This window comes from Carcharodon carcharias, chromosome 14, assembly GCF_017639515.1.
Source record: "Carcharodon carcharias isolate sCarCar2 chromosome 14, sCarCar2.pri, whole genome shotgun sequence".
NCBI lineage: Eukaryota > Metazoa > Chordata > Chondrichthyes > Lamniformes > Lamnidae > Carcharodon > Carcharodon carcharias.
Window position 1 is genome coordinate 53,686,937 of NC_054480.1, and position 20,123 is coordinate 53,707,059.

General features: G+C 42.4%; 1 protein-coding gene across 5 annotated transcripts in view; it reads left to right on the forward strand.

Annotated features, from left to right (window-relative positions):
• The window catches only part of bcas1 (brain enriched myelin associated protein 1), a 160,412-nt gene extending 151,529 nt beyond the window's left edge, over window positions 1-8,883 (forward strand). For all 5 annotated transcript variants that reach the window (XM_041205118.1, XM_041205116.1, XM_041205115.1 and 2 more), the window contains 2 exons: window positions 3,206-3,490; window positions 6,204-8,883. In XM_041205118.1, the coding sequence (XP_041061052.1) occupies window positions 3,206-3,490; window positions 6,204-6,278 (360 nt within the window). In that variant the 3' untranslated portion in view covers window positions 6,279-8,883. The remainder of the gene's footprint in view (window positions 1-3,205; window positions 3,491-6,203) is intronic.
• Window positions 8,884-20,123: the final 11,240 nt, after the last annotated feature.

Sequence of the window (20,123 nt, forward strand, 5' to 3'; positions counted from 1 at the left end):
CCCCCGCCTACCAGAAAATATAAATGGGGTGTGGTGACATTGGAAGTTCTGTCCGATGCCACCGCGTATCATTTTACGCATTGGCGAGCGGGCCCTGCCCCCCCGTTCACTGAAGGGAAAGTCCTGCCCAAAGTGTGAGACAGATGACGGCAAAATAAAAGCCCAATTACAAAATTCTCCAGCTCACTGGCAGCAGGGAGTGGGATCAATGGAAATGTCCCACCTCTGAGCCTGCTGACTAAATAGATGCCGGCAATATTCCTTAATGTCCAGCTAGCAGGCTCATTGGGTGCGATTTTAACAGACTTGCTCAGTTTTTTTTTATTCTTTCATGGGATATGGATGTCGCTGGCTAGGCCAGTATTTGTTGCCCGTCCCTAATTGCCTTTGAGAAGGTGGTGGTAAACCGCCTTCTTAAACTGCTGCAGTTCATCTGGTGTCAGCACACTCACAGTGCTGTTAAGAAAGGAGTTCCAACATTTTGATCCGGTGACTGTGAAGGAACGGCATTAATGTTGGACCCAATGCTTTTTTATGCTCGGTGCCTAAATTGTGCAATCCTGTGATGCAATGTCTTGTATATAATTGTGCAACCAGATAATGGTGTTTGAACAGGAGGTGAATTAACGTAAAAACAAGCTTCAACTGCCAGGAAATAAATGCTTCTGTAGGCAAGCAGCTACCTAAATAAAGAATCAGCTATGCACTTGAATTGAGAAGATAGGACTTTTTATGTTCTTTGAAATTGTTCACGGCTTGCTGCTGAATTGTATATTGAAAAGAGATTTGTGGAGAAGATGTGTTTAAAGTTTCAGTTAAAAGTAAATCATTTTGCAATTTCATATCTGGTTTCAAGGATCAAATGTGTAATTGCATCTAATCTGAGACTGCAGTGAGTAGTTGGAGGATCAATGCTGTATATCATAAAAGTTTGGTTTTTCATGAATTTGCTAACATTCCACGATTACCAAAGTCACCAGAAAATTCCAACAGGTGGTGGCAAACAATACAGGAATTTTTCCTTACGTCTTATGGAGAAATTATTGGCTATTGCAAATATGTATTGTTACTATCTGTTGCTAAATTGTCTTATTGAAGGTTAATTTGTTTACTACTCCTCCTAGTTCCTGAGACTCTACTTCTTCAGTTCCTCTTCCCAGTTCAAGCTGGTACTCTCTTCCCTTTTCCCCCAATTCAATCGGACACTTTTCTACCCTTTCACCGTCTTCACACTCTTCTTCCCCAGCTCGTGCTGACACTTGCCTCCCCTACTCTCCAGTTCACATTGGCATTCATCTCCTTCTCTTCTTTTGCCCATCCTCCCCCTATCCACGCCACATAGTTAATCTTCCCAATTTGTCCCTTATAGCACTTTAGGTTTCCAAATGGATGGTACTGCTTGGAAAGCAGCCAAAGATGTATATGACAATTCCAAACCTCTCTGACGACCAATAGATTGAGATTTTTCAGCCACTGTGTGCAGCAGAGATATCGCTCCTGGACCAGCAGCAAAAGCAATTAACAGCTAGTCTGAGCCAAGAAAAAGAGCAGGTTGATTTTTAGTGATGCTATTTTCACAATGTGCCTCATTCTTGTAAACTCTGCAAATGATAAAAAAAAAGCCCTTGCTTTTTCAGCCAACAGCTTGCAGTGAATTATGGCAATAGAGTTGTTTAGTACAGGAGACCAAAGCTTGCAAGCAAGTTCAAGTGATCCAGCCTGTCATGTACTTTGTCAATATGTGAAAAGAAACATGCATTTTTAAAAAAAATTTGGTAAAATATGAATTCCACTTCCATTTTAACATTTATTATGGATCCTGCTTCCATAGACTGTGTAGTAATTTTAAATAAATTCTTCATAGGCCAGGATATTTCAATCCCGTCCCGCCATTTGAAGAGTTGGTGGGGAACACATTTCCGCTGGCACTGCCTGCCTCCCAGCCATTTCACGCTCAAATGAGCATTAATTGACTGCAGACGAGACTTCCGCCCCTCGCTGGAGAGGAAGTATTGCCTTAGCTACTGGCCAATCTGATTAGCCAGTAGCTCTCTAGTCCTTGAAGCGATAGAAGCTACAGTAGTCAGAAGTGGAAGTTCATGAAATCCATGGCACCCAAGTCCCAAGAGTGCATGGAAAGGTGGGTTTTCGGGATCTCAGGGTGGGGAGCATAGGGGAGGCCTGTGGCGGGGGTGGGGGCGGAGGTGGATAGTCAGCGGATAGGAGTGTTGTGGGATAGGCTGGAGGGGAGGGCAGTCCAGCAGCCACCAGAGGCTTCTCCCACACCCAGGAAATCCTCCCGCCAGCCTAAAAATTGAGGCTGGGCGGGAAACAGCCCTTAAGTGGCCAATAATTGGCCACTTAAGGGCCTCAACTAGGGCAAGGGCAGGCAGCCTGTCTGAGGCCTCACCTGTCCCAGCATAAAGTCGCTGAGAGGTCGGGGCAGGCAGGATCCCAGCTGGAAGCCCGTTTGTGCTGTTTCAAGTTTCCCCTCCCACTCCCCAGTCTAAAAACCTACCAACCAGGGAGTGTGAAATTCAGGTCACAGTGTAATTGTCCTTTTCTTATTCCTAAATTCAGTTTTTGCATTAGATTAATTCCAACAGCCTCTTTTTTGTTCTATTCTAATCCTTCCATAACTCACAATGTTTAGCACTCACTCATGCTCTCGTCTAAGCCACAGTTAAGTCTCTGCTGATGCCTTTATATCATAACACCAAGCACAAACAGTGCCTGATTTTATTTAGATTACTAAATGAATTCATGCACAGAAAACTCCAACCTGGCCTGTTTGTCTGGTAATCTTATTCTTTTTAAGACTTCCATTCCCTGATCTGTTTTTTATTATCTTACTGTTTCTCCATAATCTTTCCAATGCCCTATTCTCATTAAATTACCTTTTTGCTTCCTTGTCTTGTTTTCCCCTCCACATCGTCATATTGGGTTAAATTCCCTGCTGCTTGTTACTCTCCCAGCAAGGATGTTGGACCTAACACTATTCAGGCAAATCCCATCCATGCTATTATGCCAGAACAGCTCCCCATGTTCCAGAAACCAGAACCTTACTTTCCACACCATCTCTCCAGCCACACACTTGCCTATTTGCTATGACTGATATCACATCAGTCTGTCTCCATTTACAGAAAATGGGAAGGTTTCATGTCACTACTTCAGGTTCTGACTGCATTACTTTCTCTTTATTCAGGACTCAGGCTTGGCGGATGACCCGACAAAGAAAGGACACGAGACTAGAGAAAATTCAGTGCCACCAGCAAAGAAAGGCAAAGACAGTTCAAGGCAGAAAAAAACAGCACCAGAGGGCAATCAAGAAGAACCTCAGGGAACAAAATCTGTGGAAGCCCTTCCTCCATCACAGCAATCAAACACAGTTTCAGTGTCAATACCGAATGGCAATAATATCAAAGCCACAGAAGCGCCTGAGAAGAGACTCGAAAAGAAGCAATCATTTGGGGTGTTTCTAAAACAATTGGTATGTTAAAGAAGCTCAGATCAAATAAGTTTCCAAAGCCTTTGCAATTTAAGCATTTAGAAACTAAATTAAATATTAATTCATGTAATTTATGGAATTTGAGCGTTTTGGCAAACCGTAATGATAGATTTGTTCCCTCCCCTTTGCTGTTTTATCTTTCCTGACTTGCCATTTTTGCCTTTGTATAGTTTATCCCACTGACTTGATGAAAGAATTGTAGTGTCAGCGAATTTTCATGAGAATTGTAACCTTCTACATGAAAGACTGTATAGAAATAAAGTCTCGTGACTATATAATTGGTAAATTCAAACAGCAATAACTAGTAAGGACTCAGATGTACAAACAACACAATTTACTTTGCTGCTGTAGTTGGAAAAATAGACAAGTTTTTTTATTGATTCACACTTTTAGTTATTTTTCTTTTGCTTGTCTAAGTTTCCCCAGCCGTAGTACTTGCCTGTCAACTGAGAAATCAGTACACATGTTTCCAAACCTGTGCCATTGCCACTCCAAATCAGCACAGTGAGTGTTATAGATTAACTCACAATTTAATTTTCCTTTTAAATGTATTTAAAATTCTACCTCAGGCAATATGCCTTCCTAGATAATTCCGGCTATGACTAAGAACCTGTAAAAAGTTGCATTGGAGATTAAAAATAATATAGTCGCATGACTTTGCAGCAGGAGTTATCAGTGAACTGTCACACGAGTGTGACCAACAGGGTTACTTTATCCTCACTGTCTTTCCAAACAGACCACTTGCTATTAGTGGCTTACATTCATTGACTAATAATCAGATTATAACAGTTTATCGTTACTCACAGAAGTGTTACTGTTGTGCATTGTATATAGCCAAAATGATTAGTTGCATAATTTACAGATCACTAGTTAGACAAATAATACTGTAGAATTAATATCAGAGTGCCACTATACTCCAACATTTAGATAAATCTACCTACCTAAAATCCACCCGACCTCAGCACGAACACTGATTAACCCCCAGCTTGGATCAGTGAGCACAGCTGGTCTTGCGTTTAGATTTTCCTCCTGCTTTATGTAATAATCCCTGGTGGGTAATGCTTGTAATGTCTGGAAAAATACACCAGATATAACAGAAGGTGGGGGCTTAATGAGAAGAGAATTGAAAGATCATCTACTAAAGGAGAGGATCTTTTTCAATAATTACATTTAGGTTTAGACTTCACAGTCAAGATGGATGTTCTTATGAATGGTTCACATTATATGATTAATAATCAGAAAAACTGAAATTAATCGACAGTTTTATCTTATATAAGAGGTTATGGTTAAGACTTAAATATTTTGAAAGAGCTTTTTTAATTTCAAAAATTAGGTATAGAATATAATAAAAATACATACTTGCAACTAACATAATTTGTTTAACCTTCATATGCAAGTTAACTATGATTGTAATGTTTAAAATAAAGCAGCAATATAACCTTGAAGGGCATCATAGTCACTATTCATTATCAGTCCTGAAGTATTCATTTGAAGTGTCTGGTAATGAGCACAGATAAGTAATGATCAAGATGTCCAAACAGAATTATTGGATCACTATTATTATCATCAATCCATATGGTCTTGCTGTTTGTTTTGTTACATATTTTTAGTGTTTCTTTTTGTACTTCACCAGCACCATTTTAAAGATTTAATCCCCAAACCCTGGAGGTTTGTTAATCTCACTTGGGCAGCATTAAAGTCATTTAAAAATAAACAGTAATTAAAATACTTTGTTAAATCTAAAAGGGTGTGCTAAAAATAAAATATACACAAATTGCTTAAAGCTCAAAGCCTTTTCAGGAAGGTGAACATATCTTAATTCAAGTCATATGAAAATATAATGCATGCTGTGATTTCAGTTTAGGAAATTAGGAAGGGAAAATCAAAAAGGAATTTTGTTGCTGATTGCTATTTAACAGCCATTTGTTTACAGAGCCCATATGCAGATGGCAGGACTGTGATGACCTTCGTGGTTGACTAGTCTCAATGTAATGGCTCAAATTAAAAATAACGTCCACTTGTGTTGAGGTACCACACTAATAGCTAATTTGGCAGACAACTAAAAATACTCATCATAAATTTTTTTCTGGAACAATATTGTTTTTCTTTGAAAAGAACTAACTGTTCTGCAATTTTCCACAGTCCGCTAAGCTGAGTTGAATGCTGTGGGTAGTTTCTGTTTAATCAGTGCTTGTATTCAATCAAATATATCACTGTTATTGCTGCGACAGAGAGAGGATAAACAATTAAAAGAAAGTTTGTGCTGTGTTAGCCAATCTGAAATATGGCTGTGGTAGAGGCACTATAATGGACTATAGCGTCTTGGGTTAGGGAAGGAAAAAAAAATCAAAGTTCCCATTCACAATTGTTAAACGGAGCCCACTATTGGAAATGTTCATTTGGTGAATGGCGTGGGAGGACAAGTTTACGTCAGCTGTGATGTACTCCACAATTAAGCAGCCCACCAGCTTACACTGTCAATCTCCTGGACAGTGGCCTATATCTTTGCAACTGTATCCCAGTAAGAGAGGCTTCTTTCAACAGAGAGGGAAGAAAATTAAAAGAAAGTAAGTGTAAAATACAAAGTCCTTGACATATCCCTGTCGCTGATGTAAAAGCGCTAACATCATATGTAGATTGTAAAAACTGCTGTTGCAGTTGTCAATGTTTCCATCTTTATTTTTATGCTTTACAGGGAGGAAAAAAGACAGCAGATGTTGCGGTGCAAACAGATCCCGTTGTTATCCATCCTGCAGGGAAGACAAAGTGATATCAGCCCGGTCGCCCTTTCATTCCAGGAAGCTTAGCAACATGCTTTACTACTTGGTGAAATCACATAATGTAGACAGCTCTGACTGTCCTCCTTGCATCTGTTAGCACTCAGGGCATGCCCAAGAATATAGTTCGGATCATATTTATAGTTAGTTAATTAGTGTACTTCCGGAAGATTTCAGGATCTTTAAAGCTATATGTGATAGATTTAGACCATTTTCTATGTATTAAATAAGCGTATTGTTAGAAATGCATAATTTGACTGAACATTTTCATAATTTCTTTTTAATTGTTTTTGTAATAACATCAAGGGCAGAATTTTAAGGACCCCTGCCGACAGGTTTGCAGCTGGGGTGGGGTTTGTAGAGGCAGTGGTGGGGCGGGCTGTAAAATTCCCCAGTTGGCCTTCCTCCCATCTTTCCCCAACCTGTCTGCCGTTTTATGAGGGACTAGTGGGGCTGAGGACGACATGCCCAATCTCACCCCAATTAAGGCCAAATTGGCCACTTAAGGGCTACTGCCCAGCCGGCCTCAAATCTGAGGCTGCCAGAAGGAGATCAGGGCAGGGGGAAGCCTGGCACGTCACCCTACATGGGTCTGACAACACCTGTGGAGAGAGAAACAGAGTTAATGGGGAGAATTTTCTTGCTGTCGGGCAGGCCGGCTGCGATCGGCAGGGCGCCACCATTTTGCATAGGCGGGCCAGTTAAGGCCCGCCCAACGCGATGTGCACCCGGAAGTGCTCAGTGCTTCTTGTGTGGACGGCGGGAAGAAGGAGAGTCGGGGCCTGCACTCTTTCGCGCATGCACGCAAAAGAGCGCAGAAATCTCCCTGAGCCAATGGGCTGCCTCAGGGAGATTAAGGAAAGCCATAAAAATTTGATAAATAAAAAAAAATTATTCAGACATGTCCCACCTCATGTGACATTGCCACGTGAGGTGGGGCATGTATATTAATTCACATGAAACAATTTATTAAATTAATAAAACCTTCATGAAACCTCATCCAGCCCGTAGATGAGGTTCCTTGAAAAATGCGAAGGCCGCCTGGGCTCTTTGCCTGCCCGGCAAACTTAAGGTTGGACAGGCAGTCCTGACATGTGCCTCAATTAGTTGATTAATGGCCTGAATAGGCCTTTGATAGCTTGGCGGAAGGGCACCCAACTCCGGTGCTTGCCCGCTAAACTGACGATCGGAATGATGTGCTATGATGATGGGACGCACACTGACCAGAAGATTCAGGCCAATGTTTCAAACCTGTATGACCCCTCAGAACTCTGAAGAAGGGTCATACAGACTCGAAATGTTAACCCTGTTTCTCTCTCCACAGATGCTGACAGACCTGCGGAGTTTTGCCCAACATTTTCTATTTTTAATTCAGAATCCAGCATCCGCAGTATTTTGCTCTTATCACACTACACGGTCCTCAGGCAGGAAGAGCACCCCACGTGCAAGGACTGCCCCCTGTGGGCAATGGCAAGACTGCCATCCCCCAGGGCCTTACCTCCCTCCCTACCAAGAGACCTCCGTTGTCGCCACCTCACGACTCCCCCTGCCAGTCTCACCTGTGTCTGGGCACATGGGCAATCCTAGGTCTAGGGTGGGTGTAGTACCAGCAGCAGCCACCACCTCCCTGGAGGCGCTTCCAAGCAATGAATATCTGCCGGCCTCTGACCAGAAGCTCTCGGCAAATAGAGCTTCTGCCCCGGGGTCCTTGATCTCGGGCAAGTCCCACCACTGCTCAGCTGAGTGCCTAATTGGCACTTAAATCGGAGGGCCTTCCTGAAAAGAAGCAACACAAAATTTTCGCTAGGTCTCCCATTGGTGGACGAAACCCCCACTGCCTCTATTAAATATTGCCTTTCATCAATACACTAGGATGAGCTACACAGTAGTCGCATATTTTATGCTAAATCTGTACAACAGGGGGCATCCAACCCTTATTTTAAGGAAAGAATGAGACAGCTTTTGATTTTAATGCATTTCATTAACTTTTCAAATGATCTGATGAAACCATTGAACGCCTGCATAATTGGTAGAAACTCTTAACTTGTTTCGGATATTGTAATTTTCAGAAGTTGAAATCCTTCATGAATATTTTGCCAATATTTCAGTGCTTTATATGTTTTGGAAAGTAATTTATAATTTGATCAATTATGTTGACTGACACATTAGCGATGAAATACTTAGGATAATTTCAGCCTATATAATTTAGTTTATATGCCTTAATTTCCTTTATCCTATTTCCTTTAATTATTTCATTATTATCCATAGTTAATAAAATAATTTTAAGTTATGTTCTGAGTTCAACAAAACTGATGAAACTTAAAACTTCACAAAAAATCACCTTTTATTTCCTCACAAAATAATTATGCTATAAAGTTTTCATCATGTGTTAATTATGCTATTAAAACACTCACAAGTTCTCTGAATTGTTGCCAACAAATTCTGAACAGTTTCTGGGCATTCCCTTTCAGGCTATGAATGCATTCCTTCTGATTCACCTTTAAACAGTTAATTACTATTTAGAGCACTTAAAAATATTTTCATTGTACAAACCCTTATTTGTGTTCTTATATTCTAATAAAGCAAGCTTTTATCTGATTTATATTCTACCTTTTGGCAGTTCTGTTCACCCTCTGTAGAGTGATAGCTTGCTTTGTTCAGTTCGCTATTGAGATCAAGCAGTTCTTGATTTATAGTTTCAGACACTTTGTAAATTAACTCCCCTTTACCAAGTATTATTTCACTAACTGAAGAGTAATTTCATATATGGTGTATGTTTAAGATTATATTATTAGTCCCTTTTACCCTCTTTTCCTGAAAGTAATGATCCTTGATGATGTTCTGACCCATGGGAATCAGTCGTCCTCCAGTACCTAACTCAAGCCGCTATCCTTCATTTAAGAGCTTAAACAGTGAGCGTTGGCAACCTATTTAAGTAATGGGATTTACAGCTAAACACAAGCCTTTGCTCACCTAACGTCCACAGAGATATTCCAACAGATATTTCAGGATAACGATCAAGAGCAGGAACCCTGCCTGATATATTTTCCTCTCCCGAGCCCAGGGTTGCTGAGCAAATTGAGATCAGCTGATTCAGCACATACCAGGCAACAAATCCAGGAATTCCTTTGGTAATTTTCCTTAATCTTGTTTTCTCAGAGCCTAGTTAAGGAATATTGCTCTAAAACATTACAATGTGTGAATCCTTTGAGTCCTATTGTAACACTTTCATATGAAGAATGTCGCCTTGGAAGACCGTGTTCCTTTTGCTCAGAAAATAATGCAAATGAGGAAACCTTTTCTGAATTCAGATTTAGAATAAATATTTAAGATTGACAGTTAATGTTCTATTATGAATTTCATTAACTTTTAAAGTAAGAGAAAAAATTAGAAGATAAATGGCAGACTTTTGAGAAATATTAGTTAAATTCATCAACATTTAATGCTAATAAATGGTCGCTTAGAATAAATGTAGGAATTTTATTGTTCCCTGCTTCAAATGAAATCCCATTTATGATAAAGAACATATAGCTTGAAAACTGGAAACTCTTCAAAGGGCTAATTTTGCCGGCAGTGCTCTTCCTAGCACTCCCTCTGCTGGCTGCATACCGATAGACATTTTAAATGTAGCCATGGTCATAACGAATGCCATCTTTTACTGACCAGTTGTACTCCTTTAAAACATCTTATTAAGGGATCAGTGGATAACATTTTACAATACAAATTACAATTTGTTTTAGAGCAAGTCAAAAAAACAAATTAACCCTCCAAAGCACACTCTTTTCAAATAGCTTGGTTAGCAGTGAAACAATATGTATGTGGCAGCATTCTGTTTTGCAAGACAATGGTTTGTTCTGTGGTGGTCAACTCTGTGTTAATCATCGCCTGCTGTGGCTCAGGAGCCCCAACTGGCATGGCATTCTGTGCCAGATTTGCTGCAGAGGAAGACAGTGGCTGAGAAGTTGCAGGATTCGCTGACCATTGTTTTTTCTTCGCCCTCTTCTCAGCCAGCTGAGCTTTTAGTTTCTCCTCGCCTCTTCCACTGCCCTTCCAAACAGTCAGCCCCCAGAGGTCACAGCCATCACTGACTGTCTCCCAGTTCTCTGTGTCAACATCTGCCATCTTCATATCTCACCTGTAGGTGTCCTTGTAGAGGAGGTATGGACTCCCAGGAGGTTGTGACTTAGTGGTCAATTTGCCACACAGAGGGTCTTTGGGTATACAGCCATCATCCATCCAACAAACATGGCTAAACCAGCATTGGCTTAGCAACAAGTGTATGCTGATGAATTTAGCATGCTCCGGGACTATTGGGTTGGTTGGAAAGCAGTTCAGAGAAGGTTTAAACTGGACTATTATCTGGAATGGGAAAGTTGTCTTAAGAGGAAAGGTTGGACAGGTTAGGCTTGTATCCGCTGGAGTTTAGAAGTGTAAAAGGCGACTTGATTGAAACATATAAGATCCTGAGAGGTCTTGCCAGCGTGGATGTGGGAAGGATGTTTCCCCTTGTGGGAGAATCTAGAACTAGGGGTCATTGTCTAAAAATAAGGGATCGCCCATTTAAGACAGAGATGAGGAGGAATTTTTCCTCAGGGTTATGAGCCTTTGGAACTCTCTTCCTCAAAAGCTAGTGGAAGCAGAATCTTTGAATGTTTTTAGGGCAGAGGTGGATAGATTCTTGATAAACAAGGGGGTGAAAGTTTATCAATGGTAGGAGGGAATGTGGAGTTCAAGTTAAAATCAGATTAGCTATGATCTTATTGAATGGTGGAGCAGGCTCGAGGGGCCGATTCCTGCTCCTAATTCGTATGTTTGTCTGACCTCTTCCTTCCAGGAGATGTTGAGGATATGTCTGAGACAACAAAAGTGGAAACTGTTCAGACTTTTCTCCTGCCTAGCATAGGTTGTCCAGATCTCACCCTTGGAGAGGAATGCGCTAAGGACCCAGGCATGGTAGACTCAGTTTGGTGCCTTCAGTCAGGTTGCCGTTGTTCCACATTCTCTTACTCAGCTTGGACATAACAGCTGCAGCATTTGCAATGTTTGTGCTGTTTTCAGCATCAAGTGACATTGCTAGTGAATGTGATGATTGTTAGTCATTTTTAAATAAAGCATAGAATTAATGCTGCTTTACTATTAGTTCCCACATTGTTCCTTTATCTAAAGCATCATGCTAGGTGCCCAGTTGTTTTTTAAAAGAACCCCTATTTTCTAAATTTCTTTGCTGAAGGTGCTAGCAAGCTCCAGTTCCTTGTAAGAGTAACCATTTTTTTTTTTGTGCGCCGGTGAGTCTAGTTAGACCATCTGACTACATGAATTATCATAGCCAAACCGGATCCTGTTTTCATCTGACAGGTATATACTCAAGGGTAGGATTTTTAGGTCAGTGTGTGAGCACGATTGGCGGGCCTGGGAGCGGCCAGGGAACAGACCACCAACCGTGACTGGCCCCCAGCCGCGATTTCACACTAGGTGACCAATTAATGGCCAGCCAGCGTGAAACACAGGCCGAAATGGTCAGTGCTGCCTGGGCTGGGGGCGGGAGGAGGACATGTGCTGAATTCAGCACGAGCATGGGAGAGTGCCCATAGAAATCTCCCTGAAGGCAGAGAGCTGCCTCAGGGAGCTGAAGACTTCAAAAATATCAAATGAAGATTTTTACATCCAGAAAAAAATGTCCATGCAACACAAGCTGTCACCTGAGCATAGACCATGATAAAAATTCTTTGCATAGATTTTTATTTTTATTTTATTTTAATACCAGAAACCTCATCCCGCCCTTGGATGAGATTTCCTGAAAAATGCAAAGGCTACCTGGCCGATTTGCCCACCTGCTAATTGTACCATTGGACGGTCAGCGAAAAATCCCAGTTATTTGCGCCATTAATGGGCTTAATAGCCCTCTTAATTGTTGGTTGGCGCACTTCCAAGTTAGCACATGTCCGCTGACCGAAGTATCGCGCAAGTGCACAATGACGTCAGGACGCTCGTCCAATGGGCATGCACCTGCCCGCTCAGTGAAAATTTATGGCCCAAGCATATAGGCTCAGGTACTGAGGTGTACACAGTGGTAATGTCACTACTAGTGACCTAGAGGTTCAGGTGAATGGCCTGGGATACAGTTTCAAATCCACCTTGGCAGTTGGAGGAATTAAAATTTCATTAAATAATAAAATCTGGAATTGAAAGCTGGCCATGAAACTATCACAGATTGTTGTAAAGTTTCCCTGGTTCACTATTGCTCTTTAGGAACGGAAATCAGCCATTCTTACTGGCCTGGTCTAAATTTGACTTTAGATCTAAAGGAATGTGATTGACTCTCTACTATCCTCTGAAATGGCAAACCACTCAGCGATGTTTATATAAAAGAATACTATTTTTAAAAACTATATACTGTATTCACTGTAAGCTCTGAAACTGAGCTCCAGGTCATTGTCAACTCCTTCAGGGAAGCATATGAGAAAAGGGGCCTTTCAGTAAACACCTGAAAAACTAAGGTCCTCTCCCAATCAGCTCTCATATCACAACACCTTCCCTGTCAATTAAAATCAAAGGCAAAATCCTACAAAATGTGGACCTTGCAATGAAGTGATATGGTTGCTAATGCAAACTCCATTGAAATAGCTGTGCCTTATGAGTTTTCAATTTCTCCACAATTGTTAAGGGTTTGTAATCTGTGTAGACTAAGGACTCTCTATATCCATTTTGGATATATATTTCAAAGTGATTGAGAGCCAGTAACAGTCCCAGAGTTTCCTTCTCTACAGTGGACTACCTCTTTTGGTTACTGTTCAATTTTTTTTGAGAAATATCCAACTGGCCTCTTGCTGTCTGACCGATCATCTTGGAGCAGGAAGGCACTTACCCCTATGTCACTGGCATTGATTGCCACTTTAAAAGGCTGGTTAAAGTTTGGAGCTGCCAGCACAGGTTCAATGATTAATATGGCTTTCAGCCTTTCAAAAGCTGGTTGACACTTTCTTGACCACACTGCCTCTGCTTCTTTTCTGTAACAAGTCTGTCATGGGGCAACTATAGTACTGAAGTTTGAGATAAAGTTACAGTAGAACTCACATATCCCCAAAAAAATGCACGGGGATAGGGAAATTCATCAATGCCTGTACCTTCTCTGTCCTGGGCAACACCTGACCTTGACCCAAAACATGCCATAAGTAGGTTACCTGAGCTTTAGCAAACTCACACTTAGCAATGTTTACCACTAGATCAGCAGGCTGTAACCTTCAGAATAACCTTCAGGGCCTCTAACAGGTCTAGGTGGTCTCTCCAGGTGTCACTGTTTACCAGCAGATCATCCAGGTATACTACACAGTTGGGTGGGCCAGGCACTACCTGGTTCTCCAGCCTTTGAGAGTTAGCTGGAGCATGTCTTAACCCAAATGGCATAACTCAGCATTAGAATGTCATCTGCTGTGATGAAAGCTGTTATTTCTTTTTCCTCGAGTGGTTAAGAGAACATGCCAGTATCCTTTTAACAAGTCTATTTTTGTTATGTAAGTGGCATTTCTTACTCTATCGATACAGGTTTCTAGGCGAGGAATCGGGTAGGAGTCAGCCTGGTCACTGCATTAACCTTTCTGTAATCAATTCGGAGCCTGGTTGAGCCATCAGGCTTGGGCACAAGCACAACTGGGGAACTCCAGCTGCCCTGGCTGGGCTCAGTCAAGGTGTGCTCCAGGATGTATGCAACTCCTCAGATACTGAAGCAGTTCATGCCCATATGCTGCAAGACCTTGATAACATTCAGGCTTGGGCAGATAAGAGGCAAGTAACATTCAGGCCGCACAAGTGCCAGGAAATGACCAACTTCAACAAGAGAGAATACAACCACCTCCCCTTGACATTCAATGGCACTACCATCGCTGAATCCCCCACCATCAACACTCTGGGTGTTACCATTGACCAGAAACTGAATTGGACTAGCCATATAAATACTATGGCTACAAGAGCTGGTCAGAGACTGGGAATTCTACAGCGAGAAACTCACCACCTGACTCCCCAAAGCCTGTCCACCATCTACAAGGCACAAGTTAGGAGTGAGGTAGAATACTGTGCACTTGCTTGAATGAATGCAGTCAAGATGTTACTTGCCACTTATCAGGTTGCAATTATAATGGGCGGAGCTTTGGAAAAGCATGCAAAAGTGGCTACAGCAACAGTCATCCTAGGTACTATTGGAGAAGGAAGGTCAAAGTGATATTGTCAAAATGTCCACAAAATTACCCAGTTTGAATTGGGATGCAACTGACCTACCACCCAAATTCAAAATGTTTAAACAGCGTACAGAGCTATGGTTCCTAGATTCAAATGTGTCTGAACCAAAAAAGCAAGCCATAAAAATTTCCCTAGCAATTTGAACATGTCAGGACTAACAGCAGAAGAGCTAAAGATATGGGCTACATTAGAAGCCTGGTTGAGAATCAGGTTAAACTACCTAAACAACCTATCGACTACAGTTCTTGTCATTTCAGTAACAGCCTAAAAAATCCAGAGGACTTCATCAGCAGATGCAGAGAACTGTGATTTTTTGGAAGCAGAACTACTACAGATGATCATTGAGGGGGTGGAGAGGAAGGTCCAGCTGTAAGTGGGAAAGGAAGATCTACCGGTGTGTGGGAGAGGTGAAGGTGGGGAGATGAAAGGTGATGGTAGGAGGGTCGTTGGTGATGGGAGAAAGGATGGGGGAGCTAAATAGGAATGTTAAATGTACCATGCTTGCAAATCTGAAAGTGAAAAGAGACTAGTGGTGGGTGGGAACAGTTGCTTCATGGGACTGTCATCAGCATGTGGGCGGAGATGCAGGCAAGATGGGCAACTGAAAGGGAACCCCAGCAGACAGCGTTGAAAATGCTCTGGACAGTGAGATGAGTGTGATGTGGGAAGGATGGGAGAATGCTTTCACATGATCCCAACAGCCCTAACCACTCACACACTTCTCTCTCCAGAATCAGTCATGGCCCAGCTGTGTGTAGGGGGAGGACTTGTGAAGCCTGTAAATGTAGCTGAAAGACACCATTATACATTATTTAATGAATGTGAGTACATTTTCAGATTATAAAGTGACAAAATGCGTTCTTCCATGTAACCAACTGTGATCAGAATTTCTTATCTTTTCTAGGTGTAACACTTCTAGCAGGGGTGTGGAGACAGCTTGTGCAGTGGTTGGCCCCATTGCCTCTGATGACTTCAGCGTGGGTCATCTGGAGAGCTGAGGCCTTGGGGGCCCCAGCTTGCTTTGGCTGTCCTCCTGTGGGCCAGTTACTCCCTCTGGGGTGAGAAGATGAGGTTGAGGGGGTCACAATCGAAGGGGACTCGGAGGGAGTAGACAGCCGCTGAAATTCCTGACTGGATGACCCAGGTGTATCTGGCTTCTGCTTCTTCCTTCAGGTGCTCGAAGGTCTGGCCTGACTCCTTGAGGGAAAGAAGCAGCTGAAGGGATGTCAAGGTGCTTCATTTCCCCCTCATGTTGCCGCTGCCAGAACTCGCCTATGGCTGCTGCAGCGGAGTGCAGGTCTGTGTGCATCTCCACATTCTGCTGGACCAGGGTCTCCATGGCGTCCGCCATCCTTCCCATGGAGACCTCCATATGCGTACATGTGGGCACCGCTTCATCAGAGAGCAGATGGACGCACTCCTCTGAATCACATACCACTCTGTTGAGGCCTTCCAACAGCTCTGCGTGATGTTTCCCCAGCCTTCTGCTGACTCTGCACGATGAGTTGGAAGGCCGAATCCAGAGGCTCGTCATCTGACTTGAACCTCACAGATGCCTCTTCCCCAATAGTCCTCCAAGTGCCGGGGAGCTAGACTGAACCTGCCTCCTGCTGCAGGCATGTTTCCGTGTGGTGACCACTAGATTGTGAACCCAAGCCTGCTTTACGTCTAGGTTCAACAGAGGTGTGTATTCCTGCACTGGTGGAGGGTGTGGGTAAACACTGTGACAGATCTTCCAGGCTGCTTATTTCCAGCTCTTCAATGGAGGAGGTGTCTTCTTGGCCGGAAGTGAGGACCTAGATGGAGCTGAGAGACTGACTGCATGAGGGTGTCAGTCGCTTGGCAGAGTTCCCTGTGAACCAAAGTCGAGATAATTAGTGCATGGCAGCAGAATCAAAAGCAGTAGAGAGAGCACTCACAGTTGCGTTGAGAGAAGGATAATGTGGTGCAGGATCCTCTCCATTGCCACAGGCACGGTTCACGTCCTCACCATTCAGTGCAATGACACGCTCTTCAAAGTGAGTGAGGGGTCTAATGTGGGCCACTCCACCCCTGGTCTGGGACCTCTCCCTGATAATGTGAGCCAGCTTCTCCTGCTTGAAAACAGATGGAGAAAGTGTGAGCAGGATGCATGCCACTGCATAGAATGTTTGTGTGGTGAATGGAGCCATGGACAGGATGAGGACAAGAGTTTGAGAGGATATGAGCCTGATAGAGATGTGAGGGTGTGTGTGAGAGTTAGTGGTATTGTCCCTTGAGATGTGAGTTCCCTGTATGTGTGATGGGTTTGTGAGTGTGAGTTAAGAGTAATGAGAAGAGTGACTTACCCTGATGAAATGGATGAGACCATTCATCTTGCTTTGGCACTGGGTGGCTGTCCTCTTTTGCAGGGCATTGACACTGACCACCGCTGCCACTGCCTCCCATACTGGATTGGTGACCTTGCTTGCTGGCCTTCACCCAGAGTGGAGGAAGAGGACATGGTGTCCAAAAGGTGCATAAGGAATGCGTCACTGAATCTAAGGTCTGCATTATTTTTGCCCTTCGGGGCCATGTCTTCTGTGCAGCAGTCCTGGGCTGGTAGCATTGAGGGGTGTGAGTGCGACTGCTCTTTAACTATGGCACCTGGCATGAGGAAGCAGTGAAGTGACAGTGTGATGGGCAAATGACAGCCCGCCTGCCATCAAAACGGCCTGTCTCTCGGGAATGCATAATTAATGAGGCAGAATTGGGACGATAAGGCATGAAGAGCCGTCATTGTGGCCGGCAGTTGAAACATTCTTTTTCTTGTCCACTATCACACTTAGTACAAATCTGAGACGATTCCACCCATTGTCTCCATTTCAATGGTTTTGGAATGTAGAAGGTACAATGCTGCAAATGTGCAGCCATCTTTGACTATGACCCCAAGTCAACGGAATGTGGCTTTAGTCTTTTTTTAAATCTCCAACCGGTAAATTCAAAAAAAACATTTTGTTTTATAAAGCATGATTTCACAACAATCTCAAACCAGAGACCAAGGTCATGGCTTACCTGCTTCTTTCTGCTTTGGAGACTTGGACAACCTAAAGTAGACATCTCAAAACACTGGAGAAATACCACCAGCCTTGCCTCCGCCAGATCCCCCAAATCCAATGGCAAGAAAGCTGACCCAACTGCAGCATCATGCCCCAAACCAACATGCATCAAGGCGCTAATCACTCAAAACTGTACGGGACATGTCTTTTGTGTGCCTGACTCTCGAAGCAACTGTTCTCCTCGGAACTCAGTCATAGCAGGAGACTCCCAGGAGGACAGTGGAATGTTTTAGGAATGTCCTCAAACCATTCCTGAAGAGATCAAACATCCCTGCTGATTCATGGGAGTCTCTGGCTTGTGACTGACCAAAATGAAGAAGATTAATTCAGAAAAGTACTGAACACATCAAGAAACCTCATTGGGAGCATGCAGAGTAAAGTCAATATGTCAGAGAGAACACATAAACCTCAAAGCACATTGGCTACCCGGCCTTCCAAGCACCACCTGCCCCACATGTGGCAGAGTTTGCAGATCATGCATTGGATTTATCAGCCATCTCAGAACACATCAAGCCAGAGGGAAAGCAAGTCATCCTCAGTCTTGACGAACTACCTAAGAAGGAGGTATATATAAATAATTTTCATCAAGAAAATCAGTGGTTATGGATCAGAAATTAAAATGATTTTTTCCCTCCAAAGTTCCAACAATAGTTGAGATCCTAACAGCATAAGTTCAGAATCAAATTGGAAACCATCATAAATGTAGTGTCTTTAACCACTTGGTCATTAGGTGTACTCAAAGTTTAACTTCAGTAGAACCAACAGTGTTACAATTAGAGTAGTTCCAATATAGATGTTCTTCTTAATGCACTACAATGTCCATGCAACTTTTAATTGATGTAAATGCCTATATTGTAACTGATAAGTATACAATAAAATAGTGTTAGGATACAATTACCATGAAGGTATATGGTTTAATTGGCAGTCACTTCTAACAAAAGGATGGGTTATGTGACTAACAGCTACTTAAGCAATAACCAGTAATGATTCCTGATCATTCCCACATGTTGCATAATATTTTTATAATTGTGCAATGCTCTTTAGCTGTTTCAAGGAATTATATTGCAATCTTGAACAGTTTCTCTAGAAACTTTAAGCCATTCTGATTGACAGAACAGTTTGGATTTCTTTTGTTATTTTCTTTACTTATCCGATTTTTTCATCTTACTCCTCCTCTCCTTACAGAAGTGACTTGTGTTGAGGTATATATTCCGTGATAGCTGTTGGATAGTAGTCATGAGGAGATCTACAATCATGTTCACCCATCCTCTCTTTTTCCCAAACCTCCTAATTATACATTCTCTCTCCCTGCTAGAAATAGTCAGCTTAAGCCTCAAATACAACTATTTTTAAAATTCACATGAAACTAATTTAATAAAGCACCAGAGACAGAAATAACATTAACACTATAATTCATAAACAGAGTAAAATCTTTGAGGTCAATTTTCAGCTCTTCCTTAACATTCTATATATATTATGCCCTAACTGCCCATTCTCCATGCCTGATTCCATGTTGATGTAATCAACTGTAGGTTTTAAAGAGACACCCAAGTTACTGCTTGTACGTTATGTTTTATTGCTGCCTTCATTATGTCCTTGGTCATTTCCCTCTCCTCACAGTGTCAACCTCCTTGTTGACCACAGTTGCTGATACCTTATCCATGCAGCCATTATTTCTGTCTGAAACTGGGTATAACTGGTGGCATGATATTTAACTGCTGGGTCCTCAATCTCTCTTCACTTTATCTCTGCAAATATAAACTTAGAGCAGAGTTTTCTGAATTATGTTCAAGAGTGGGAAATCTAGCCAGAGGTACTTTGGCCAATTATATTCCCTCTAATGCCATTCCAGCTCATAGCAGCCAATTCAGCACATACTAGGGATCAAATGAAAGACTTTATAGCTCAGCTGCTCATTGGATAAACTCACTGAGTCCTCAAGGGAATGATCTACATCCTCTTTAAATATTTTGAGGTGCAGTAGTTAATTAAATCTTTTAATAACATTGAATAGAATATCCATATCGTACCAACCTTTGATATAATTCATATTGACAGGATATCCAACATGGACGAATCAGATCATTCCAATAAGTCTAATTGGAATACGTGTCATCCCTTAAAGTTTTTATACATGATGAAAGACACCCAGGACCCTTCCTGATTTAAAATAAACAATTTCATATACTATGGGTGGAATGGGCAGTGGGTGTAATAGGTGGCGTGTGTAGAAAATATGGCGGGACCCACTTTATGATGGTGTGAAGGCATATCGCGATCTTACGCTCAGTCTGCTGATGGCAGGCCGCATTTCCTGCCACAGGTCAGCGGGGAGAAAATTGTAATACATTAGCATATAATTAAAAGGCCAACCTTCCAGGCTATTTGTCCGTCCACGTTGGCAGGAAAGCATGCCAACGTGTTTCACAGCAGCACACAGGCGACATTCACTTTGGGGGAACTGAAGTGAGTGAGCAGCAGCTTTCTCCACAGCTTGCCCATAGTTTACAGGCCTCAGGGGCGACGGGG